General features: G+C 43.9%; 1 protein-coding gene across 4 annotated transcripts in view; it reads left to right on the top strand.

Annotated features, from left to right (window-relative positions):
* Window positions 1–27,873, top strand: part of zfhx4 (zinc finger homeobox 4) — an 82,026-nt gene that overhangs the window by 31,042 nt on the left and 23,111 nt on the right. For all 4 annotated transcript variants that reach the window (XM_071485463.1, XM_071485460.1, XM_071485462.1 and 1 more), the window contains one exon: window positions 11,631–11,865. In XM_071485463.1, coding sequence (XP_071341564.1) covers window positions 11,631–11,865 — 235 coding nt within the window. The remainder of the gene's footprint in view (window positions 1–11,630; window positions 11,866–27,873) is intronic.

Here is a 27,873-nt window from a genome sequence, read left to right as displayed (position 1 = left end):
CCACAGATAGGCCATCTCATTACCCATGATCCTCTTGGCAACACCATTGCCGAGAATTGAGGGGTGGGGGGAATTAAATGAGGGGAGGGATAGGAGGAGGGAGGGAGGGAGGGATGGAAGGAAAGGAAGAAGAGGAGAAGAGGAGACTGGATTCAAAGATGCATCAAAAGAAGGCTTCCCTTTTCTCATTTTCATCATCTCCTTTGTATTTTCCTTTGTTTTGTTTTGTTTTTTTTCCATCAACCAATGGACATTTTTTTTATTTCAATCTTCCAGCTCTGCCCCCCTCCTTCACATTTTATTCTCCTCCATATCCCTCAGATGGAGATGGCTATGCTTATGCATCTGTGATATTAAGTCTACCGCTGTGCCTTGGCTATTAGCAAGGGTCAACCCTGCCCACTCTCATTTGAAAATCAAATGGCCCTATATATATGCAGCCCAAATTATTGGACTGTCATTTGGACTTGTGTGATGGGAAAATGGACAGGAGATTGACTCCCATAGATTTGCATAAAAAGCCATTGTGCTAGTCCCCAGAATAGAAAAAGAGACCGGATCTATCTCAAATGCATGGCACCATTTACAGTATGACTCACGCACATACACATAAATGCATATGTGCACGGAGAGGTATGACATTACATATATTCACAGAGGCACACTTGCACTTACAGGAACAGCACACACACACACACACACACACACACACACACACACACACACACACACACACACACACACACACACACACACACACACACACACGCGCGTACAATTGTAGTCTTGGTTATCAAGTTACCATTTTCCACTTGAGCCCATGTCCGCTTGTTCCAGACACAGACTCTTCATCACTGCGTCCTTGTCTCACACTCGCAGACAGACTTAAAGAGTTGCTATTCTCTTCAAAAAGGAATGTTCGGAGACACTTCACACTAGATGCTGCTTGACTGCAAGATATAGATTTTCATGTTCTGTCATGGAAACGGATGATGCAGCCTGCCGCCGAGAGTTCACTTCAGTGTTTTTGCCAGACATGGTTATCTCTCTCTCTCTCTCTCTCTCTCTCTCTCTCTCTCTCTCTCTCTCTGTCTCTGTCTCTATTCATTTTACCTGTCTACAAGTTGCTCAGTCTCTCTCTCTCCCTCTCTCTCTCTCACTCTACGAGGCAAAGAGACGCCAGTTAGTAGATTATTCAAATCGTCTCCTCTTTCACCTGCATGGAGATTACAATGGAAATCTTTCAGAGGTCTGGTGGTGGTGAAGTGGGGGACGGAGGGTGGTGGCTAATTAAAGCATAAAATCAAGTGTGCGTGTGTGTGTGTATTTGTGTGTTGCTGTTGCTTTGTATGTTTGACAGAGAGGTTTGAATGGACGGACTTTCCCCCCTTACCCATTCTTCCTAATAATCCTCATAGATATTAATAAGAGTTTCACCCATTCTTCCTCCAACGCCTTAACCAGATGGTCGGCACAGCACTAGAATGTGTGTGTGTTTGTGTGCGCACAATGTCCAGCTCCGGTTCAACTCATGACTGATAGTCATATATAATGTTTAATTACCCTATCCAGCCTCCCCCTCCCCACCTTTCTACTTCTTGACTCTCCAATGAATTAGTTAGAGTGAACAGACTGTGGTTGATACCCTTTCTCCCCCGTTAGTGAGGTGTGTTTTTCTGTGTGTAAGACAAAGAAACAGACAGTGCTGGTTTTCTCATATTAATAGCCAGATGTGATCCTCTTCATAATCATTCCCACCCCTTTCTGGGCTGCGGGTTATTTGGCCGGGCCGGGGCCAAGCCATTTGTCCATGTGCAGGGGACTGTGAAGCAGATCGGGGCTGACAGGTATGGGAACGATAGCAGAAGGGGGAGGGAGTTGTGGACTGGAGTGTGTGAAGGTGAGGGGGGGTCAGTGTCTTCCAGACCACCACAAGGAAGGGAACATCCTTGGGATGTGGGAACAAAGGAACAGGCAGGAGTTTGTCTTTTTTTGTCTTTTTTTCTCCTTGGTTCTTCGCAACCCTCCCACCTTCACTATTTCCCCAACACCCACACGAATACGTACTTCCCTCCTCCTCCTGCCATCCTTACCCCCCCACCCCCCACCCCAACACTCACACTCTTGTCTTCCTCCTTCTCCCTTTTTTTTTCCATCTTCAACTCCTCCCTGTCCCTTATTCTCTGTTGGGTCTTGATCATCCTGTTGAGACAAAGATAACACAAGTGTTTAAACAAAAAAATAACAAAAAAAAAAAAGAAAAAAGTAATAATCAAAGAAGGCACATGATCTCAAATATGATCTCTCGGGGTACATTGCCTTCACTTTTGATGCCTTGATTTGATCAGAGCCGCCTCAGACAGATCACATGGCAGCGAGATCAGATAAATATTTTTGTGTAAGTTCATTAGCTTTACTTTTGAAATCACCTGACATGCCTAATGCCTAATTTGTATGAAAGTTGTCAGAAATCTCAGCCTCTTTATACTGTATGTGTCAATTAGGGACAATGTTATAAGTAGGTGTTCTATTCTTGAAATAGTCTGAAATGTTACATCAGCTTTAGAGTGGTATTTAGATAGCACAATCACGCTTTTCCCCCCTCATGAAGCTATCAGGATATTGATATGGACAAAGTTGAACTGAAATACTCCTCGACGCCTTTCCAAATCAATAATCAATCGATTGGAGGTAATTGTGCCTCCCTTGGAAGAGTCCCAAGTCTCTCTCTCTCTCTCACTCACTTTCTCTACCTCACACTCTCTCTGTCATTATCAGCATGTGGCTCAGTATTCGGCATTTCAGCATTCCAGCTGTAATTGATTTTAACCATTAGGTGCTCAGTGAATAGATAAGTAGAGGGAGATATTCGATTACACGGTGAAAGAGAGAGACGGTGGATGAATAAAGAGAGAGAAAGAGGGAGGGAGAAGGATTGAGGGATGTTGTCGGAGAGCTGGAGACAGAGGAACTGACCTGTCCTGCTGTCTATCCGTCTCTACCACTGGCCTTCCAACCTTGCAGCGGCACAATACTGCTGACCTCCTGTGAGTTCAAGGAGCTTAGTTTCTGTGAGGTAATCCCTAATGCTTTGAAATAGACCTGATAGAAAGCCCACTTACTTGTTCGGGATTAATATGGGTTGGGTGGGGGGTTGGGGGGTTGGGGGTCCTGGGTTTTCAGCACATTTAGTTAAATTAACCCATAGGAATTATCATATTCAACTCTAATTGTGGACTCAAACCTGCAGAGGAATGAGGAGTGGGCCGTCTTGAAAGCATGTTTCACTTTATCAGCAGATAGAGCTCTGCATGTGACATCCTTGTATGATACCTGCTGCCGTGCATTAATACGCCACTCTTTGTTGTTGCTTATGTTTAGATTTACTATGCTGGTGGCCGGAGTACGGTTAGTCCTTTCAGTGGTCGCCCATCCCCTACAGAGGCCATTTTGAATCTCAGTGCAGCTGGGGGTGGTATTGCTTCCCAACTGTTTTCTGAAGATATAAGTCTATTTTTTTTTTTTCACTCTGTCCTTTCTTCTCTTTTCCTTTTTCTGGCAGGAGTGTAGGTTAGGACTAGGGATAGGGGCAGATGGGGGGGGGAACAAAGGCAAACATTTGAGTAATCTTCAAAGAGCTCATTGGTATGTTGAGTGGACGCTGGTATGCGGACTGCGGCTGAGGCTTTTTCAGAGGAAAACAATGTCCTTCCTTTAGACAGCCGGGGCCTGGGCAAACACTACCAGCCAGGCGACTCTGCCCGGTGCTGCCACCGCTATCAGCTAAACCCCGACCCCACCGCCACTCCCCACCCCCATGCAGAAAAAGGTCGGACCCTCTGTGTTGCCGGAACAGCACAGAGCTCACCGCTATTGGGTTTACGGGCGTAGACAGAACATCCCAGGTTGTCTAACGTGGGTGACTCGGTGTATGTGACGTGTCAGAGGGTGTTATCGGGGTGTGCTCCGTGACACACGGTTACTATTTGACTGTTTGAGTTTTGATACAGAGGGACAAAGAAAGACTAAAAGGGAGAGGTGCAGACAAAAAAAAACTTGGGCTCCCCCTCTGAAGACAGTGGGGAGGGATTAAGTGTGCCAACTTGTAGGTCAACTGCGAGGCATTTGATTTCCTGTGGCACTATGCAAAACTGAAGAGGCACTCTCATTGTGCTCTCCCTGGCAGAGGTACCACTCCAACATACACACAAACACTTAGTGCACACCATCTACACACAACAAGCCACATTGTCACACTGTTTCCTGGCAATGAGACCTCAGCATCTCCTTTTGTTGTATGGAGTATGCTGAAATATGACATTTAAGTCTGATCATATAGTGTTACAGCATTAAAAGTAAGGTATAGATTGAAGTTTGTCTTGTCTGCACTGATGTATCTATCAAAAAAAGCAGGAAGATAGCACACTCATGAATACACCTCTAAAGAGAAAGAAGCAGTCTGCCATTTTGTGACAGTTTCAAAATGAACTCCCTTTGTCCAGTAATCACCAGCCATTTTCTCACGAGGATCCACCCCAGGGATAATTTCTCCCATTTCGCTGTCATTAGCAGGGCCTGGTATTAGGCTTGTGTTTTGTTCCCTGTACCTTTTGTTTTGTGCTAAGTGAAACCATGCGACAGGGTAGGGGCTAACTGGAAAACAATACTCCCCTTCACAGGCTCAGGAATGTGTAATTAGTGATTTGAACCCAACTATGCTTGTCTAGATTCTTCCCTATCATTCTCTCTCTCTTTCCATCTCTTGTTCTTTTGTTCCCTCTGTCATAGATTCTCAGTTTCTCTGCCTCTCAAGCTATTGGTTAGTCTCTCTCACTGTAAGTTTCTGTGCTTTTGTCTAACTCTCACTAATAGACATTTTTCAGCAAGTCTCCATTACGAACAGAGGGCAGAAAAACAAACTTGGCAAAAATCACTACTCCTCTCGGCACCAAAATTATTTTCCCTTCTCTTCCTTTTCAGTTTTAGTTAAATATAACAACATCAGTGTAGTGCAAACCTCTTTGATGTTACTGGCCAATAAGCTCAAGCCCCAGATTTTCATCCCCTTTATTTTTTGTTTTTCTCCCTGTCTTTCATAGATCCTGTCGATTAGGCCTTGCCTTGATTTCCCAAAAGCATCTTTGCATGTTGGGAAAAATGGAAAATGATGAACCCTACCCAAAAGCATGTTAGCGTTTCAGAAACATCCCTCCCCCTTGCAAAGCATTGGAAAAAGACGAATCCCACAAGTATGTTAGCATTTCAATGATCTTGAGCTCAGCATTTTATGATCTCCGTCTCATTGTGAGCTGATGGAAAAGATAACCTCAGCGGCAAGATGGTTTGGGAAATGGGGAGGTCTGGTCAGTCTCACCTGGCGGCGATGGAGACAAGCGGGGGCTTTTAGACCCTAATGGGCTAAGGTCAGGATGGCTAATAGGGAGTAAGTGGCTGAGCCATGCTGTCTAAATCTAATGCTAATGTAAATACTGATCCATTTTCATGGGGGGTGGAGGTGAGCTGGCTTTCAAGACACCTAACACACATACACACTTGCGGCGATAAGCAAGTACAATTTGTTCTGCTGTCTCTGTCTCCTTGAATCTGTTATTCCCAACTGCTGGGTCAGTAAATAAAATATGTGGCGGCTGTGTTTAGAAACGCAAGGAAGGTATTTCCTACACATTCATTGACTACGACAAGAAGAAATGGATCATGTTGTAAATCAGCAGGGTTGTTTTTTCCTTGTTTCTTTGCTCTGGTATGCATAACTTCTCTCGGTATGTGTGTGTGTATGTGTGTGTGTGCGTGGGCAAAAGAGAGAGTAAGAGATAGAGAGACAGAGCTGATTTTTCCGAGAGAGGGGCCAGAGGTCAGGAAGCTGTGAACTGCAGATTGACCTTTGCCACATACGTCAGACGCATTTACGTCACAGCTACAAGTGTACAAGTGTTTGTGTGTGTGTGCATGTGTGTGAGTGTACGTGTGTGTATGTGTTTTTGCTATCTTTTTTTTGGGCCCTTTTCCGGTCTAAACAACCACCCTGTCTGGACCAGTAGTCCTCATGGGGATGTAAACTTAAGGTTAGGGATAAGGTATGAATTGAGATTAGGTTAAGATTAGGGTTGGGGTTAGGATAGCTGCACAAACTGTGTGTGTGCTTGTGTATCTGTGTGTGGGAGTCAAGAAAATGAAAGGCAAGACTATTAACTGGACTTTAGAGTTACATTATTTTCCAAGCTCTCACAAAGCCCTATCACTATTATGTCCTCATTTTTTTTCTGGTGACAAATAGCAAAGAGGAATAAAGAAAGAAATGGAGTGAAAAAAAAGAGGGAAAGAACAAGTTGAAGGCATAGAGAGAAAAGAGAGTTGAGAGACAGCACAGAAGTGGAGAAAAGCAGCGGAAAGCTAGTATGAAAGACTCATTGTGATAATTCATTTATTTTGCTTGGCGGCCATTATGCGATGGATACTTATTATTATTGGGTGACCTAAGCTAAGCTCGCCCACAGGCCCTCCACCTCATGGACAGGCCTCAGAGCTGCGATGTTATGCGACTGCCAGCAGGCAGAGCTGCGAGAAAGAGGAGAGGCAATTTATCTCAAGGAAATATTTTTCTTTGCATTTATGAAAGTGCGCGCCGTGGTAGTAAAGAAAGGAAAGACAGCCATCAGGAAAGAAAAGAAGGTCAGATGGATTGGGGAGGTGGGGGGGAGGTGGGGGGGGGGGGGGGGGGGGGGGTTCTGGGGTTGTTTTGTGTCTCCAGCATCTGTGGATCACACACAGTGGCCTGTAGGGGAGAGAGCAAGAGAAAGAGAAAAGTGGCAGACGTGCATTGTGTGTACATATATTTGTGTATTTGCAATGTGCACTCAGCAGTTTTTGTATGTGGCTTCTATTTGCATATTTGTTTTTGTGCGTGTGCAGCACTGAATCTGTCTCCCTATACGCTACATTCGCTGCTCTCTTTATCTGTGGAAGCGAGGTGGCACATACCTGGGCCCTCAGCATCTCCTTTCAGCAGTGCAGTCTGCCAGCAAATCCATTGGCAGTGATCTTGCGTTACATCTATGTCTTGGGGGCTGAGCGCCGGTTAGCAGTAACATGTGTTAGGGAGGTGGTAGCACTGATGGAATTCTACACTTGGCAGCCTTCCAGGCAGCACTGGTATGTGTTTAAAATACTTTCAAGGAACAAAACACGCTTTTGTTGTTTGCTGGGCCAAGTGGGGCTGTTTTTGTCTCCGATGGCCCCCAGGGGCCCATGGGGATAGCACCGGAAGCTGGTGACGTTCCAAAAAGAAGGTATACCCAACAACAAGCTCCCAGCTTCCCCTAAAAACACTGATGAAAGGAGGTAAAGAGGTTTTCATTTTCACAGTGTGTGGGGTGCACATTTGTATGTATGCACATCCTCTCAGTGGACACAAACAGGAACACACTGACTCTTTACGTATATAAAACACGTACACACACGCCCTGACACACACATAGTGCTTATTAAGGAATAGCTGCACTGGCAGAGGGTTCTTATTTTCAGTATGTGTTCATTAGCTGCCTGGTTCTAGACTTAATGACAGGAAAGAGACATGTTTGTACTGAATACCCTAATTTGTCATTTGGTTTATGGAGGAAAACACAACCCCACAGCTTTGCGCTGCTTTGGAAATATTTTTGTCATGTTACTCACACAATCACAGGCAAAGACAAGGAAATAAAGCACGATTGAAATTATAGACAGGCACAAAAGCACACTTGTGAGGTAAAATAAAAAAAATAAAAAATGTGGAGTCAAAATTACTGATGCATGAACACACCAAACACGCACACACATACAGTAAGAAGAAAAAAAAACAAAAAAACATGAAGCATTGAAATTATACCCACACCCACCCGTGCACACACACACACACACACACACACACTTGCTTTCACATACATGTACATGCGCCAAAAGATAAAAGAAGTTGTGAGGAGATGTCTTTTGCCTTGCCTTATTAAGAATTCAGTTAATGAGGCAGCTTTGTCACCACAGATAGAACAAATGAATATGAGACAGCAGTGCCGCTATATTCCCCACAAATCCAGGCAGCGAGCAGAGGGGAGGTGTGTGCGTTTGTGTTCGTGTGTGTGTGTGTGTCTGTATGAGTGTGTGTGTGTGTGTGTAAGAAAGGTGTTTTGTAAACATCTCATTCTGCATAATGAATGCAGTCCTCTGTCATCCTCACCCACACACACACACACACACAGACACACACAGCAGCAGCAACAGCAGCAGTAGCTAACCGCTACACAAGGGAGCTCCCCTTACCTGTCAAATTGACTCCCCTCCCCTCAATACAAGTCCCAGTGTGTGTGTGTGTATATGTCATCGGCAGGGCTGACAATCTTGTGTTTTTGACAGGTAAACAGGAAGTCCTGACTGTCATAATTTGCATTTTGTGTGTATGGGGGTGTGTGTGCACCTCCTCCACCATCCACAGATGCCTGTGCCATGTTTAGGTCCACCCAGGGAGTGCTGTTTAGCTGATTTTGATTGGCCCACAGGGAGTGTTAGCTTATTTTGTTGTTTGCCAAACACTAATCCCCAACAATTAACCACCAGGCACTCTGGAGAGGTGCCATATTGACAGAGATGTTCCTTTCTCCTGTTCTGCACACACAACACACGCACCGAAAGACACTCATATAACACAAACCTATGTATGCGCGCGGCACATATACACCCAGGCAAATCAGCCGCGGCATAAATTACATACACGTTTCAAGCAGACACACACAGGCGCAAACCCAGGAGCAGGAACAGTGTGTTTGTGTGTTTGAATATGCATTACACAGCCCACGCCTGGCAGGAGTCAAAGTGCTCCTTTAAAAGTTCATAAATCATGGATGTTCTGGCCTGTGATCACCAGACCGCCTGCATTTCAGGCCTGCAGAGTGCCAGAGAGCGACAGACAGCCTCTAGTTTAGGTCTTAAACAAACCCTCTGGAATGTGCTGATGGGGAGAGAATTAATATTAGGTCTAAACCTATCTGGCAGCCCAGTTCAACCCCAAGTATATCATTCAGCTACTCTTAGCTGAAGCCTCATATCCTAAAAACAAATAGAATCTCAAAAGTTGAGACATTAAGGGATTTGTAGTATTTTAGGCGACTACAGATTTATATGAACATTTTTATTTAAATCCAGTCCAATTACCTAAATGACCATTAGGAGCCACTGGAAACTATTTAGGATGGTTCCAGTGAAACCCCTCTCTCCTGGTGAGACTCTTAACCATCATGTCTGTCTTGTCTTTGCTGAGCATGTTTGCTTACAAAACTTTGCCACATTTGCAATTTAGCTTTTCTTCTGTCGTTGATATAAGACTGAAGCTTGTCGCTGAAGGGAAGAAAGGCCGTGTTTTTGTTGGTTTTTCATTCCATTCTAAGTCACTTGTTTTCTGTTTCCATTCAATTCTAAGCAGCCGTCATTTCTATCCAGCCACGATTTAATTTGAAAGAACGACTATCACGAAGCAGTATCAAGCATCCTTGTTTTTATCCTGTAGTATTGATTACAGAATGAATGACATTGAGAATGTATGTAAATATACAGGCTTTTGTGTATGGTGTATAAAAGAAGAAGATGATTGGTAACATTTCAATAGAGAAATGTATATATTTTAAATGAAAAGACATGAACTCAAACCTTCTTGTGTGCCTATTTGTGTGCACTGAGTGCATGTTTGCCTCCATGAGCACACGTGTGTGTGGTTTCCACGGTAAGGCTCAGCAGCCCAGTTCTCCTGCGAGGGAGGGAGAGGAAGAAAGAAAAGAACCAAAGAAAGAAAGAAAGAAAGAGAGAGAGAAGGAGCGAGGGAGGCCTCTTTTCACAGAGAAACAAAGATAGCTGTAATTAATGGCCCTGAGCCCTGGACTAGAGGAGCTTTCTTCTGACAACTCTGACTTAATTAAAACTTAAGACTTCTGAAAGGGCCTCTGACTGCGAGGGGACGTCCCACCGTCTTGTGAGAAAAACCTTGTAAGATTTCCTACAAAAGAAAGAAAGAGGGAGAGACAGAGAGAAAAGATGTGTTAGCGGCTGTAGCTATGTTGCTAATCCCTGTTTGTCAAAGGAGGAAGAGGGAAAGGGGGGGGGGGGGGGGGGGGGGGGTTAGAACTCACACACCTGCAGCTAACTGTGCCCCCTCCCCTCGAACACACACATACACACACACACACACACACACTCCTCCCACACATACATTTTTCCAATCTCTCTCTTCTTTCTCCATATAACATGATGTAACAATGCTCAGGAGAAAATATTACCCTGCTAACTTTACATGTGCTTCAGGAGTGAAACATCTTCCTATAGGAGCCATGAGAGACAATGCAGGGCTTGTACACACACACACACTCACACACACCATTATGTGTATTAATTCATGCTTAGAAGCCTGCACCTGTTTCTCACATGGCTGTATGAATAAATCTTAACAAAGCATAAACTAACCTTCGTGAGCTACCTCTGTGTCTCTGTCTCTTTGCCTTGCTCTCTTTTCCTCTCTGTGTCTTTCTCTCTCTCTCTCTCTCTCTCTCTCTCCCTCCCCTCCCTTCACAGAGGATCAGATAATAAAAGCTTGGCCTGGTCTTTTGTTTTTGTGCATTGTTCATTAGCCCGGCAGCAACAACAGAGGCACACTTGATATGCTTGGTTTGACTGGGTGTATGGGAGTAGGGCAAGGTGGGATGGAGGGGGGGTGGGGGTGCGCTTTGCGTGTGTGCGTGTGAGTGTGTATGTGTGTGTGTGCACACACACTGGGACAGGGCAAGAGGTAGGGGGTAGCTTTGCATGGCTGCAATGCCATTAAAGAGGCAACTGGAAATTAAGGGCTTGCAACTGACAGCAGACTTTGAATGAGAAACCCCTGCAGCTGCCAACAATGAGGGGAGCTGGACAATGTGCATGTTAAAGACAAAAACAGTGTTCTGAACTCAACCCCTTATCTGACTTTCTCTGTGTTTTCAATCTTTACGTCACCTAAAACAAATCCAGCTAATCTCAAGTGGTGTGCACCGCCTAAACTAAACACAACTACTTCAAACTGCATTTGTTACTGTATTACTAGTGTTTCCTCTACTTAGAATTAACAAACAAAATTAAGTTTGTCCATAGGGTTTAACTTTTCTCGGCCTTGCTTTTATATAATTCTTTGAACTGCCACAGTTCTTGTGGTTGCAGTAGATTTGTGTAGAGGTTGCATTTTCAGGAACCTTGCTCTCTAGCAAACACATATTATGGAAAATAATGGGCCGAGTGATTAAGATGTTGCCCACTGACATTCTGCTGGCTCGTTGGAAGCCAGAGAAATGGGATTTCTGGATGTTGGATTTTTGGAACCAAACTGGAAGCAGAGTGGAAGGAAGGATTTTATAGTCATAGAGACTAATGTAACATAATTTCGCAGACAAGCCTCACTTGTTGCATTGAAATTCATACAAATATATTTGTCATTTAACAATTATTGAAAACACATCCATAATGGAAATGCTGAGGAGAAATTTAAGTAGCTGTTACAACTTTAATGTCCTAAAACACGAACCCCGTCTAACATCTGCACTCTCCTCTCCTCTGTTCCACAGCACTTGCAGAAGCTGGACAGCACGCACAGCCCAGAGTCGTGTGTCTACTACTGCACACTGTGCGACTACTCCACTAAGGCCCGCCTCAACCTGGTGCAGCACGCTCGCTCAGCTCGCCACCAGCAGAACGAAGGACTGAGGAAACTCCAGCTGCACCAGCAAGGCCTGGGAGGAGACGAGGATGGACTGAGCCTGCACGAGCTGTTCGGCGTCAAGGAGTGCCTCTCCAGCCAAGGTCTGTGTTTCTTTTACCCACTCTGGCTGTTTGCTTAAGTTGTTGATTTGAGTTTTTGTTCAGGGGTTTTGTTCATATTTGGTGTTATTTCCTGTCTGTCTTTTTTCTGGTGCGGCACACACATGTCCTGACTTTTTTTTTTATTGCCTATTTGCTCGTGTTTTTTTTTTTTTTGTTTGTTGTTTTTTTTTGTTTTTTTAGTTCTGATTTTAGCTAAATGCTGATGTCAGTTGTATAGTGGTCACTTTTCTTCATTTGAAGTCAGATCCATCTTTCTTCACTCCACCCATCTCTTTTCTTTTCTTGCACCACCCCCTCTTTATTCTGTCAAACTTCACTCCCTCCCTCCTTCCTTCCTTCGGCCTTCATATCCAGATCACGTCTTTCGATACAGACCCGTCTATTCCTCCTAATCTCTCCAAAATGAGCATACTGTTCCTATTAGGCTGCCGCGCTTATATCTCCAACACACACACACACACACACACACACTGTCCCGTGCACAGGGACATCCCAGGCAGGCAAGCAGTCAGCTTATGAAATTTCACCTTGGGAGGATCTCATAGTGAAAAGGCCTGTACACACATATGTTATTCACACACACACACACACACGCACACACACACGTATGGTACGGCTACACAGTCTCTCCCTGGAGTGAGCTTTCATTTCCTTTCTCATGACCAAAGCAATTTGGCTTTCATTTAAGAGTCTCCGTCCTGCCAGCAGCTAATAAGTGTAACAGAACTGTAAAACATTCAGAGAGACAAAAAAAAAAAAAAAAAAAAAAAAAAAGATTAATCGTTTTTCTTTGAGTGGGGGTTGGATGGTTGGTGAGGGGTTGCAGGGTGTAAGGGGAGGGGGCTGCGCTGTAATTTAAACCAGAAGACGGAGAGTCAGGGTCCATTATTTAGTCATCCCTATGTTAATGCTGCTGGGAGAAAATGAGTGCTTAACTTGTTTTTGCTTTGCTTGACCTGAAGGAGTGGGTGGGGTGGGGGTTGGGGGGGGGGGGGGGGGGTAACACATTTTGATTAGCATTCCAGCATAGCATTAGTCCATGCATCCATCTGTGTGTGTGTGCATGTCAGTGCGTTTATGTGTGTATTTCTACATGAATCCGTGCTCTCCAAAGTGTCCTGTTTATACTGTACATGTACTCCCAGAAGAGATGGGGGCCCAGCGCTTAGAAACATATGTGAATCCACACACACACTCATACACACACACACACAAACACACACACACACACACAAGCATGACTAGGAGAGAAGAGCTCCCAATCCTGAAATGGAGACTGTTGCCGGTGTACGTTTGGTTTTAATTACACACGGATCAAAGTTTCGGTGAGATTCGGGGCGCAGCAGAAGAAAAGCATGCTTAGATAAATCATTACCACCACCTCCCACCCCAACCCACCCTACACACACATACACACACACAAACACACACTTTTCTCTCTTTCTCCTGCTCTCTTTTTGCATTGTTCTCTCTCTCTCCTTTTTTGTCCCGCTGATTCCATCTCCCTCTCTCTCCTGCTCCTGTCCGTTTTTTCATCAAAAACACAAGCACGGCTTCAAGCCTTTTTTTTTTTTTTTTTTTTTCTTCCCTGTCCTTTTTACATCTCGAACCAGTGAGCACAACCAGGTTTTAAAACTGTCAAAAGCAATATTCACCCACTGCACCTATTTCAAATGTTCCACTCTTAAAACACACCATATTTGTTGCTGGGGCTCATTTCATACCTTGGCTTTGATGCCACATGGTGAATTTCCATGAGGAAGCTAGTGCAAAGCTTAAGCGGACGCTGGCAACATCCAAAATGTTAAGCCACTTTTTTGGATGCCCTCCTTTTGCCCACTCTATATAATTTTTAGTGAACAACAGTATTCTTTCACAGGGAACATGGTAAATGTTTCAAAGGAGTTTCCTTGTAGACTGTACACGTTTGGCAGGTGTAGGCAGAGAGTTGAGTAGGAGTGTGTCAACTCCAGATCAAACTCTGAAAAGTTAATGTAATAAATAGAGGTTGTAGTCTTGTTCTACAGGTTTGTAATCAAATAGATGTGTTTTTTTTTTTGCGTTATTGTTTTCAGCTGACTCCTCCATGTTTCAGATTACACAACCGCGCATGCTAACATTGCATGCTAGGTTATGTTGTGAGGAAGAAAATGTGTTTGAAATACATCTATAGCTGCTGCCGGCTCCTATAATGATAGATGATGTGAATGTTTTCACCAATGGAAAAGGCTCTATAGTAGGCAGTGTTCACTTTAAGGACCCTCTGTTTGTGTGTACGTGCACGTATGCATGCTGTTAGTTTTCTGGGGCTCCAACTCCTGACTCGAGCACTTTCTGTTCATTAGAGACTGGTATGAAAAAGATTAATTTAAGTGCTGACCGGTATCTTTCTCTTAAAGCCTGGGACCTGGCACGGAGCCAGATAATTATAGGCCCATTTGGGAATAAGAGTTCTAATGCTCTGGACTTTATGTACATGTGAATGGCTTTCATTAAACAATTTTGATGCTGATTTTATGGCCTAATTAAGGATACAGTGTTGCAGAGACACACCGTAAGGGTATAGGTGTTTTGAACAAAGACAGGAGTGTTCAAACAACACTTCTGCTGGACTGCATTATGTGCATGTTGATGCATGTGGTTGCCGGTGCATGTTTATTTGAGAGCCTTTCAGTCTTTGTTATCCTTCTGAGTGTGTAATTCCCCGGACCTGGGTCCAGGCGTCTCATCTTTTACACTAGGTAAACGCCATTGTGAAGTGAAACCGAAGTGTGTGTGTGTGCGTGGGTGGGTGTGCTTGTCTGCTAGACACTAACTCTCACTGACTGTACAGCAAAAACTTTTTACCGTGATCTTTCAGCTGTGTCCTTCTGAAACAAAAAGCCCACTGTGCCCACATTGCTGAGATAAATTGTCTCTCCCTGTGTACAATTAGAAGTGTTAAAGAAAATTGAGTTGAGTTTTTGAGTTTGCATCAGAAGAGCAAGCATAAATGAATTGCCTCTCAACATGGAGGACTTGGAGGCCATTTTGCTTTGAGGGTCGTCCAAAAGTTGTTAGAGAAATTAGATTTTTTGTGCCCTTCTCTGTTCTATAATGAAGTTACACCCTGAATAGAGCTGCTTAGTAAAATTCAAGAAGAAAAAGAAAAATATGACAGTTTGCGAGTCATGGGTATTCCATCATCGATTTTATAATTTGAACAATTTGTTTAGCTGGATTTTTGGAGACATTAACAGTCTCTGAAGTGTAGTCGTTATCATGATTTTCTCCCTCTGATTGTTTCTCTGTTGCCGCCTCTGTCTCAAGCATTTGACCATTTGTTTAGCCACGAAGAGCACTGTGGGGAGGTGTGTGTGTGTGTGTGTGTGTGTGTGCATGAGTGTGTTTTTCTATGTGTGTATCCTTGCCCATTAGCCCTGTGCTCCATCATGTGTAAAGCTCCTTGTAAGCCAGACGAAGCAGAAACACTAGGGCCTTTTCTGCATACTTTACTTTCTGTCATTTTTCCCCTTTCATTCCCTCTGTCCCTCACAAAAAAGGAAAGAGAGATGGGATCTTATGGAGGTAATTATTTCTGAGAGCCCAGCCTGTCATCCATCCCTGCACCACCCCACCACCCACACATCTCCATCCCTCTAAACACCCCCTCCGCCACCACCCAACATGCATTAAAGAGGGAGGGAGAAGACCCTCTTTGTCTGAGTCCCCCTTTTAAACAAAAGACCTCTTCTGACTTAGAGAGACCAATAACACTTTTATCATGTGCATATGGGTGCATGTGTCTGTATATGTGAGTGTGTGCATGTGTGTATCCTGAGCCATTTGTTTTCTGTGAGTGATAAGGCTCTAGGACATTTTTGATCCTAGTCAAATTAGTGAAGCTGTGCAACCCTTTTACACAGCAGCTGTAGGCTAAAAACTTAAGCCTAATGGACACTTATCATCCCTATATGTGCTTGTATATGGATGTGTGTGTGTGTGTGTGTGTGTGTGTGTGTGTGTGTGTGTTCGTGCACACGTCTAACAGGAAGTGATGTAATATGGGCAGAGAGCACGTGTGCCATCTTGCTTGTTTCCAAGCCCGCTGACATTCCCTGTTTCCAAATTTACCAAAACCAAACTGTGTCTGAACTGAGTCAAAGCACCAAAAACACAAAATACAATCATTCACTTTTCAATGTGGGAAAGGGCTTTGCTTTTTCCCGGGGAACATTTCGATGTGATGACACCAAGGCATCTTTTGAGGTATTAGGTTTTCCCTCCTCCCTCACTTTCACTCCTTCATCTTGTCCTTTTTTTTCCTCTGGGTGGTGGCAGTGGTTTTGCCATTCCAGCGGTTCTCTTCTTTTTTCAAGAAGGTCTCTCCTCAGACAGAAGTCTATTTCCAGGGTTTGTCTCAGTAATTTGTGGCCATTACATAAACATTCACGGATGGCCGGAGGAGTGAGGGAAAGGATGCAACACACACCCAGATCTAGCTAACCGCTAGAGTTAGCACAGCGGTGGCCATTTTCATTTTCAAGTCAGTGTATCGGCAATAGGTGAGACCAGCTGACTGGCTCATCAAAGGACACTTTTGTCCTTTTTCAGTTACAGTTTTTGTGCTTCTCTTGCACACGCCATCCCTCTAATGCATTTATCCACTGGATATCTATGTTTAGAGGTGGCTTTAACAGGTTAAAGCAGCCAATTATATTTCATATTGATTTGATTACATACAGCCGATTACCTACAGTTAACAAATTATCTGTGACCTTTTCTTTCTCATTTATTGTGAAACAGGAAGTTACTTACATAAAAGGTAAAGTCCATGGATTTCAGTCAGGCGGGATCCATTCCTCGCATAATAAAAACTTGGAATGTTATTTTATGTGCCCAACATGCAGCTCTAGAGGAGAACTATTCTGATGAGAGTGATGTGATTTTACCCAAGAGGAGTTTTGTGAAGTATGTAGCTTTTTTATTGCTGTGCAATTAGTTGGAGACAATACACTGGATTTTAAATCATTTGTCAAATCAAAATAAGACACATTCATATATGTATATTATTATATTTTCGGCAAGTAGCAATTTACCCCAAATTTCCCAAAACCATATTCTCTATGGCTGAGCGAGTAAAAGATGTGGTCATTTTTTGAATAATTCCATCCAAGCAAATTATAATTACTTTGCGGTCTGTGTGTGCACAAAGAAAAAAAAGGGTAGCAGGCTGACTTGTGCCTCTGAAAAAAAAAAAGAGCCTCGTTCACCATAAACTATTTTTGAAATGGTGTGTCGGGGCGGTATGGGCTCAGGCCGATTGTTTTTCTTTGAGTTGAGCAGCTCTTTGGTGGAGGGGTATTACCCGGGCTAAATTGTTCCCTCATGTTTTCCGCCAAGGTTCTGTGCCCACCACACTGACAGTTATAATTTACAGAAATTGCGCTGATTATCTGAATTAGCATACCTGACCAATGCCACATTAGTCTTATTTACAATACAAAGCCGTGGGGCTCTGAGGACGCATAGTAAATATGACTTAACCCTTTGAAGAGGGGCCTGGCGTCACAGGGCCAGGACGTCTTTCACGTCTGCGATATCACAAAGAGCTTCAGGCCCCACTCCATATGGAGCTGAAAGCCACTGCAAGCTCCTGGAAAAGGAAGTGGTGGATGCAGAGTCTGAGGACCATATTGAAATCACAGGATTATTGTGTGTTTAACCTCACTCGTTCTCTTTCCATATTTTTTTTTCACTTCTCAGCTCTTGTCCCCATCTTGTCTTCTCTTTTTTCTGCCTCCACACCCACACCCACACACACACACACACACCCACACACACACACACACACACACACACACACACCCATGCTCTTCTTTATTTTTCTTCTCCCTCACCTCCATTCTTTTCTCTCCTCGATACCCTCATACACCCTCTGTCCATTGACTCTTAACCACAGATGGACAAAACAATGGGCCATGTCACACAGCATTAAGACAAACAATCTGGTGATGGGAGGAGGGTTGTGTGGAGCCGGAGCCGCGGTAACCAGGCAATGCGCTCGCTGGGTCCAGGCAGCCACTAATCTCAGACTGCATTGATACAATTCACAGATGGACATTTAAGGCAGCCTTTACGCACACACACACACACACACACACACACACACACATACACACACACACACACACAGAAAAAAAGCATTAAGAAGATAGTATTGTCAGGTAGAATTTTTGCCATTCCCTGCAGCAGCTACTTCATCCATCAATGGGAGGTATGGAATTGATAGCAGCTATTGATTACCTATAGCCAAGGCTAATCATCACTACCTGGAGGAAGCTGTGTGGCTATAGCAGCTGTCACTTGCTTGTTGTGTGTGTGTGTGTCTGTGTGAGCCTCCAGCAGTTCAGTGCCAATAGCTGTTCCTCTCCTGTGTTTACTTACAGCTGACAAATTGCCTAATTAACCAAACAGCACATGTAAAACAAATAAAATAAATAAATAAAGATTCTGGACGTAGCTTCTCTTTGCAGAATGACTGAAATGTATGGTTTTTTTTCTGCCCAGAGAAGCACTGAGAAACATGCTAACTTTCACCTCCCCACCTATGTGAACAAGACCCATCTCCCTCTCTCTCCTTTTCTTCATCTCCCTAATAGGAAATTTGAGCACACTGTGTGAGATTAAAGCAGAGAATCAATGCCTTGTGAGCAATCATTTCCAGACAAATCTCTTTCATCCCCCCCCACCCCACCCCCCCACCCCGTTCTCTCGTTCGTTTTCTCTCCCACCTCCTAATGCTAACAGGGGGTCCCGTGTCATGACATCCCTTTTGCTTTTATCATGTCCTAATAACGTTCTGAAAATTGAGAGAGAGAAAGAGGAATGTGACAGAGAGAGGAAAAAGGATGCTGGGGGAAAAAAAAAGAAAAAGAAATGGATAGACTGATAAAAATCCATTGAATGAGCTTGGGTCTCGATTTGTGCTTTGATGTGGATGTCTTTGTGCAAATTATACAAATATGCCCGCTGCTTTAGCTATCTTGAAGCTCCTCAAAAGATACCATCTCCGTTTGCCTTTTTTTTCTTTTTTCTGAAGGATGGAAGGTAAGAGGGACGAGTGACAGGTTCATTCAGGGGCATAAAAATGTGCATTTTTATCAAAGCAGGTTGCAAAACACAGCCTGGACAGTGCAGTTAAATAAAATAGAAAACAAAGAGAATTTGAGGTATATGCAGAAAAGACACTGGTGTTTCTGCTTGGTTGGGACCACAAGATGCTTTACCCTTGATGGCGCACAGGGCTAATGGGCAAGGATACACACACACACACACACACACACCTTGGCCAGGCCTTTGTTTCCAAAGCAGGTTAATGGAGAGTGAGGAAGAGGAGCGTTGCAATTTTCTGCTCTTTAGGCGCCAGAGAATTCTCTCCAGAGTAAGAGAGACCAGACTCTCAGCGTAATAGGCATTTTACACCCTCATCACCCCTTGCACACAAACACACACAAACATGAACACACACTCACCAGAAACATGTGGGAGTGTAATAGGCATTCTATGGTGTGTATTGCCGGTCCCCAGAGTGCCAGTAAGTGTTAGACATGCATAGAGTCGGCAATGAGACAATCAGCATGCTGAAATTGAAACCTTGTCTAGAGTCAAACAGGAGGGAGGAAGAGGAGCGGAGCTGGGGTTGGGTCTGGAGGGGTGGGTAGTGGGGGGTGGTTGTGGGGTTTGGAGAGGAGAGAAGCAAGGAGAAGATTAAATAAAAAGAGCAGAGGAGCGGCGATGGGAGCACAGATGGAGAGAAGAGGATGAGGAAGTGGAATAAGAAGAGGAACGAGACAGAGGGAGAGGAAATAGGAACTGATGTTTGTTTAATTGCCTCATAAGTGATGACACAGATAATTATGTCGAAAAAAGAGATGTTCCTCTTAGGCAGGGCCAATGAGCAGCTGTATCTGTCTTTGTGTGTGTGTGTGTGTGTGTGTGTGTGTGTGTCACCCTGTCTCTCCCTATAGCCCCATCAACTGTCCCCTCCAGCCACATCAAGTATAGGACACCATTAAAGCCTTACAGTTTGTGTCATATCAAATCATTCAGCTTAATTAACAGAAACACACGCAAACACACACACACACACACACACACACACACATACACACAAACTCATCATTTGGAATCATTTTAATTACTCTGTAACATCCTTATTATTAATATCTCCGCTTCATATACCTGGGGATATGAAGACGAGAGCGTGTTCACCTATATTTCCTGCGCTGTGTGTTTGCAGGCGTGTGTGTCCATGTGTGTGTAAGTGATGCTCCCTTGACTTCGTATCTAATTGTCTTTTTTAATGACAATACTCCACTGTGTGCTGGCTGTATGTAATGAGTCAGGGTGTGTCAAAGTGCAGGCCTGAGCTGTCTGCTTGAGTTAAGCTCTTCCCCGTCTACTGTAGAAGCCTCCAGCGTACACACTTGCACGCGCACATGTGGCGCACACACTCGAAGAGACAGTATCAATGTGGGAGTTCCTGTATCTGACACGAGATTAAGAGGGCCAAGTGGAGGAACGTCGAAGAACTGCCCTGTTACATTTGTGAGAAGGAAAAAGGACCATCCTGTCACACACACACACACGTGTACACACACACACGCAAGCATCCTGTGCTGTAAGTGAGCAGTAGCCTCCCTTGCATTATTCACAGTGGCCGAGTGATCGAAGCCTGGTTCAATAGCACTAAAGCGGCACATGCTGGAGAGATTTGTCTTACAAAACCTTGACACACACAGACACACACACACACACAGGCGCACATATGCTCTCACACACATTGATTTTTGGTGGTGGGAATCTCCCAGGCTTTGGACGAAAGGCAGCGACGTGAGAGGGGTTTCCCCTGTCAGAGCAACCCCCTGACAGATCCACACAACCACATCAGCACACTCTTTCTGAACCTTACACACACACACACACACACACACACACACACACACACACACACAGTGCATAGGCCGATACTGGAAGTACATCTTTAATTCTCTCAAAATGAGATTTGATGATGCTGAGGTCAGGCGATAGCATGAATAAGAAAATGAAAGAAAAAAAATGGAGATGGGAGACGCAGGATCTGCCTCTTAGATCTGATGGGGTTTCATTTACAGGAAGATGAGCTGGTGGTAAAATTAAAAGCAGGGGAAAAAAAGTCTAACTGATCATGTTTCTTTTTTGCTGACTCTCCTTTTTTTGCATTTTACCATCAGGGGGCTTTTTGCAAGCCAAGCAGAAAAAAAAAAATCACACATTGCCTGATATGTCATATCTTTCCACTGCAGTGTGTGTGTGTGTGTGTGTTTTCACACAGGCATGTTCAATTTGAAGCCTTCACTTGATTTGAATGGCGATTTTTGTTTTTTTCTAACACATCAGTCACTTCCTTCAGTCTTCCTATTTTCTTCAGAGCAGCACAAGCAGCCCGGCACATACCACCCCCTCTGGCATTTTTGACATATTAACATGTATCGACAAGCCAGCACTCTCATGCCTGTAAACACTGACACACACATGCACACACCTCTGTCCCCTGAAGACATGTGATCAACCAGACCCAATCCCTTGTAATCATCTGGAACCCCCCCCCCTCCCCACACACACACACACACACACACACACACACGTATAGTTCCCCCTCAATCCCGGGTAATGGTTTGGGGCAGGGGGCTGAAGCGGGGGGCTTCTTTCCCTTAGCCCCAGTGTCTTAAGCTGCCATTGATTAAATGTTAACTGATATACTCAGCCCTGGCAATCTTGTTAGAGCTGGAGCAGGCAGGCAGCTAGACAGACAGTTTAGGACCTGCGTCCTCCTGATCAATAGCACAGATAAAGATTTCATCCATCAATGAGCTCCCAAAACAAAAGGTATCTGATACTTGATGAGGCCCGTGGGGACACACACACACACACACACACACACACACACACACACACAGGTGCACACATATATTTGAACATGAACACACGCTCACATATTGCCACATGGGTTGAAGCACATGAAGAAATGGCAAACACACACTTAGGTTGCAAATAAATGCAGTGAGATAATAAAGATCTGTATTTAAGCTTAAACACACACACACAATCACACTCTTTTCACTTTTTAACACATCCACCAACCATTCTAAACTCAATTGGTTCCGTACCTAATGGTGTAATTACAACTGATGCATACGCACACACACACACACGCAAACAAACATATGCAGAGTCAAGTTTGCAGATAAGGCAGCCCTGACTTTTCCTGGATGAAGGTTAATTATCCTGTGTTGGTTCACTTAGGTGTGTGTATTTGTTTGTGCGTGCAGGTGTATGTGCGTCCTTTCTCAGTGGTATATGTGTGTGTGTGGGTGTGTGTGTGTTACCTCGAATGCACGTGCATTTAGATCCTCAGAGCATGCCAAAGGCACCGCAAAACGGCTGAATCAATGTCTGGGCGACCACCACTGTTAAAGTGTATCAATAATGTTCCCCTATCTTCTTTCCTGGGTATTGTCACAGGGCAGTTTGAAAGTCCAAGCCTGGCCGCAATTAAGACTTAATTATAAATCAATATAGGGAGTCATTTGAATATTGATTTTTCTTTTTTCTTCAGATTGTTAACATATTCCCCACCCTGTCCACACTTCTCTCCTTTTTGTGTTACAACTTTAAAAAGAATCAATCCTTCCCTTTACAGTCGTCAGAGAAGCGCTGTGGCGTAATTTGAGCCAAAAACACAAAGGGATATCGTGATGGGCGTCGATACCCAGAGGTGGTCAGGGGGTAAAAAATGTCACAACCCTTCAAATTCTGATAGCTTTTCAAATGCACTTAATGATGCTTTGTGGCTCTCAAGCACTGATCTCATTTTGGGGGCTTTTGGGTGACATTTGTTGTCACAATCCCAAAATGCATTTCCATAATTTTCACGGCTGACATTTTCTTTGATACGACACTGCATCACAGCGCCCTCCAAAAAATGATATCAAAGCAACCCGGTAACCTGCATTTCATTTGATTAAATGATATCTTTGCTGTTTTATTTTCCTGCTCAGCCATTTTGAGGGGCTGTGAGATTTTCAAGTGGCGTGTCAGGGGCCGGGAGTCTAATGCATGGAAACATGGAGCTTTCTGTTTTCTGACGGCTAGCAGAGATAAGGTAGAGATATGGCTCTAGCGCTGGCTCAAATCTAAAACAGATCCCGCTGGGAGGGTTGGGGGAGTTAAGAAAGTGAAGGAAAGGAGATGGGGGGGGGTGGAGGTAGCAAGAAAAGGGAATATTGTCAATCCTCTAAGTGTCTGGCGGTGTCTCTCTTTCTTTCCCTCTTTCTCTCACTCGTTCTCTCCCCCACTCTCCCTCAGTAATCTGATTTATTCGAAGCATATGTGTGCTGCTCTGTCTTTGTCTGCTTCTATTAGGGCCAGTGGGGGCCCATATGACATTGTTTAGCCAGTAATGAAATGGACATTTTTTGCATGTTTTTGAGAAAGTCAGAGGAAAGCCAACACTCCTTATTTGTAACCGTCTGTGAATACCATCTCCAGGGCAGTTGCCCCAGGTCTGTGTATTCATATGTGCGAGTGTGTGTGTGTTGCACGTGAACATATGTGCCCGTGTATTACAGGTTCCATGTGGTCATTTTGTAGATGACTCTGAGCAACCTAATGAATATTTGGGTTTGAAGATATTTCTCTTTTTCATCCATGACTCTATTCTTCTTATGTTGAAGAGTCCTGCCATCCTGCCTGACCTCAGCACATAATAAGGCCCTGATGATGCACATATTTTTGTTTTGCACTGGCAAAAGACATGCTACATGGACTTATTGTCAGTATATGAAATTGTTATGCGCTAATGGCAGCTATGTGGTGCTGTGGACTCAACTGAGGACCCTGTCAATAAGGAATGTGGTCATAGAAAAGCACGGGAAATGAATAGAATGAATGGAAACCTGAAGTAATTTTTTTTTTCCCCATATTTCTTTGTGTGTATTTCAAACAAACATGCCAAGAGTAAGACAGTGAAGGCAGCATGCATACAAAGCATATTTCTTTAAAAAATCATAAACATGTATTAGAGATTATTTAACTTCTGTTGTGCTGAATTGATACATTTTTTTTTTTTAGTAAATTAATTGATGAAAACTACAACATGACTTTTTCCTGATCTTGTATTGTTATCTGTCCTTTCTATCTCCTCAGACCTTTCCCTTTGATTTCCATCCAGGATTACAGTCTTGTTTTTGGTGGCGCTGAAAGCAGATGGTTTTTATGCAGCTAAAAACGGGACAGTAGCCCAATAGGATAAAGATCTGTTTAAGCATTATCCATTTGGCCACTGCCCGTCACAGGCCTATTTTAAGCATAGACACACACACACACACACACACACACACACACACACACACAGACACAGCCATTCTCTTAAACCATGGCAGCCATTTTATTAGATTCCCTGTTTTCAGGCCTTGTATTAGTTCCCGAAAAATAGATAAACCTTGAATACATGACAAGGACCAGTCTGGTCAATTGGAAACTATATCTACCCTGCTGGTATCTTTGTTTACCAGTGTAGTGATGGATGGACAGATAGAGGGATAAATGAAGGCAAAGAGGAACAGATAGGATAGGTATATGGATGGATAGCTGTGTGAAAAGATATAAAAATAAATGGACAGATGGATAGATAGGTGGATAGACAAATGGATAGCTAGATAGACAGATGAATGCGTCGGGGAGATCTTGTTGGGCTGATAGAGTTGAGCAGGTATGCCGAGAAACAGCTGCTTTCTTCATTAGGTTCATCTATCGATCTCAGACCCTCGCTGTGCGTGCGCGCGCGTGTGTTTGCGTGTGTGCATGTGTGTTTTTTGAGGGAGAGAGAGGGGAAAGACAGCAGCCTCTGTAGATAAGTGCTGGTAATAGAACAGAATGAATTCTTATCACAGAGATGGGAAGGCCATTAACCCTCAGCTTCTAGTTCTCTCTCTGTCTGTGTCTGGTCGACTCTCTCTCTTTCTCCCCCCCCCCCCCTTCAGTCTGGACCTGACAGGGTCACGTTTGCGAGCGTGTGTGATATTTCCACTATGTGTGTGACTCTCCAAGAGTGTGTGCGTGTGTGCGTGTGTGTTTTGCGGCTGCCGCTGTGCGGACTGCCCCATCGGCCAGATGTTTATAATCAGGGGCTAGATAAATATTGGAGCGAGGAATCATAAAAGACCAGGAAAAACAGAAAATAGAGAAAGGGATGGGGGGAGATGAAACAGAGGAGAGGAATCTTCTTTTCAAATTATTCCTAAATCCCTCAGTAAGCTTGCCGTGCCGCCTCCTCAATTCACCTACTCAGCCTAAGGTGATTCAAACAGCCGAAATGCAATATGGCTGTTGTGTAAGATGCAGGTGTGTGTGTGTGTGTGTGTGTGTGTATGCACACTTGTGGAGGTGTACAGTAGGTGTGCTAGCCCATTGTATGAGGCCAGGTGTTGCAGCAATTTTTTTTTTTTTTTTTCACTACTGAACCTTTTGAAGCCATACTTTTGTCCTGTGAAAACCTTTTGTATTTGCTATTAAAGAATCATTAGCATCATCCCCCCAAGTGTTCACAGCACAGAAAATGAAACCCCTCTTAACACGAAACAACAGTTTCTGTCTGCGCAGCAAGCAAGACACGCAAGCCTTTAATCTTGGCTATGTTTATTCATATGATTTTTTTTTTTTTTTTTTAAAAGAGTAATAGGTGTTTTGTTAGTCGCCTGCAAGACAGCGAAGCGGGCAATTTGAGCGAAAGAAAATACAATGAAGTGTCTCAGGAAGTCGTAATTGACAACAACAAAGCAAATTTGGAGCTGCTGATACAAGCAATTTTATACAAAAGTCATTTTTTCAGCTTATTCTGTCAGTTCAACTTATTGACATTCACACCAGGAGCGTATTAAATGTGACAATCCTATTGTCTGGCTTTCAGAGTCAACCTGAAACAACAGATATTTTTTGCTGGTGTAATAAGTTCTCATGTGTTTTAAGCAATAAATGGGTGGGTGTGGGTGGATTGGAGCGTGTGGATGGAAACACGTGTGTTTGCTTGAGCTGGTGTGTGTATTTACATGTTAGCATGTGGGCTGTGGACCTCTGTGCATGAAATACATTGAACACTGTGTGGGAGTAAATGTGTGTTATGTGCAGAGGGTTTCATGTGTAGATTTGTGTGTGTGTGTGTGTGTGTGTGTGTGTGCGTGTGTGTTTGTGTGTGTCAGTTATTCCCAGGCCCTGTGCAGGAGCTGTAGCCCCTCTCCGCTGGGTTGATGTTTAGTATTTTAGACATGCTACATTAACAACATCTGGTTAAGATCTAAATGCTTGTTAAACGCACTGAAATTCGGGGGGAAAGGTACAGGGAGAACGAGGGGGAGGGAGGGGGGGGGGTAAAGAGGGAGACTAGGGTAAATAAAGATTTGAGGGTGAGAGAACAGGAGGGAGGGAGATCAGTAAGTCTGTAAGGTTATTACTCTGGCAGTATTACCACTGGCCCTTGACTGTGTGTGTGTGTGTGTGTGTGTGTGTGTGTGTGTGTGTGCGCGCGTGTGCACATGGCTGCGACTGTGTGGGATGGTGTAATGTTTCAAAGCTTTCCCCTTTAAAACCTACAGGCCAAACTAGAGCCACGCGCGCGGCGCAGGAATGTGACATCACAGGGCCTCTATTGCTCATATACACTTGCACACATGCAAACATGGTCTCACAGGGGACACGACCACGAGTTGTAAGAAGAAATCATCGTCAACATCACGGCTAAGTGGTGGAGACATGGCAGTCATGGGTGTTGCGCAAAACATTAAGGCTGCGTTACTGCCACAGAGACACCGGACATAGACCATATCTAGTCTTTATTGTTGTTTTTAGGTCATATGACAAAGCAGTACTGATAATAATGTAGCATACAGAGTCATAATAGCTATATAGTAAGTTTGCAGTCTAGTTGTTAGAGCATTTCTCATATATTTCTTATGATGTTTTCTTTGGCAGCAATTATGGTTTCAGTCGATGTTCCGCTTTCATAGTGTCTATGACTTAAGATAAACAATAATGTAAGAGAAAAGATTGTTTTGTTTTTTTTTACTCCTTTACCTCTTTAATGAGCACCATCCTAGCCCTAAGGAAGCAAATTAGAGGCAGCTCGGCCGAGCTAATGAATTCAGCCATTTTGGAGGCTCCGTGTCCACTTTCCTGGCGTGGCATTGCTCTACGGTTGTGTGCTGTACAACTGAGTCCTCCACCGGGCACATAATGACCCGGCATGGTGGTTATGGGCCCTTAGGGGGAGATGGGAGGGGGAGAGAGTGATCTCAGAGCAGGTCATTATACAGCTAGAGGGCACACAGACACACACACACACACACACACACACAAACACACTGTGCTGACACTTTCAATACATCCTCCATTGCCTCCATCTCCCATATGTCTATTCCTCCATTTTTTCTTTCCAAACATCTCTTTCTATATTCTCCATATCCTCCTGCATCTGTCTGACCTAAATGTGTTTTTCTGTCGTATTTTTCATTGTGATGATTTGATTTGGTATAACTGTAAAATATTTTTCTTCTAAAATTTGTACTGAAATAATTGGGAACATCTTATTTTCTTCCGAGTTGATGTAAACCAAATACGTTGTGTTTGGGGTTTTCAGGTGTTATTTATTGGATAAACAAAGAGTTATTCATCCAGGAAGCAAACTGGTTATGCTTGCTTCCAATTAATAGTTAAATCCAAAACCAGGTTGATTTTCCTCTATCCCTGATCAAGAGTCACTTAATTATTCTTTCTCTTTAACAGTTAAATATAGGCTGGTGTTGGTTACACGGTAATCGGACCCATGGTCTGTGGTGAGCTCAAGCTCACCGGCTAGCTTTAATGTTCCGACCGACCCACATCAAAGAGAGTCCCACCAGGCTGCCAAAATCA

The sequence above is a fragment of the Trachinotus anak genome, unplaced genomic scaffold (assembly GCF_046630095.1).
Source record: "Trachinotus anak isolate AG129_WGS33_773 ecotype Australia unplaced genomic scaffold, CSIRO_AGI_Tana_v1 ptg000009l, whole genome shotgun sequence".
Taxonomy (NCBI): Eukaryota; Metazoa; Chordata; class Actinopteri; order Carangiformes; family Carangidae; genus Trachinotus; species Trachinotus anak.
Note: the sequence above shows the minus strand (reverse complement) of the source record. Positions and strands in the feature narration are given on the sequence as shown.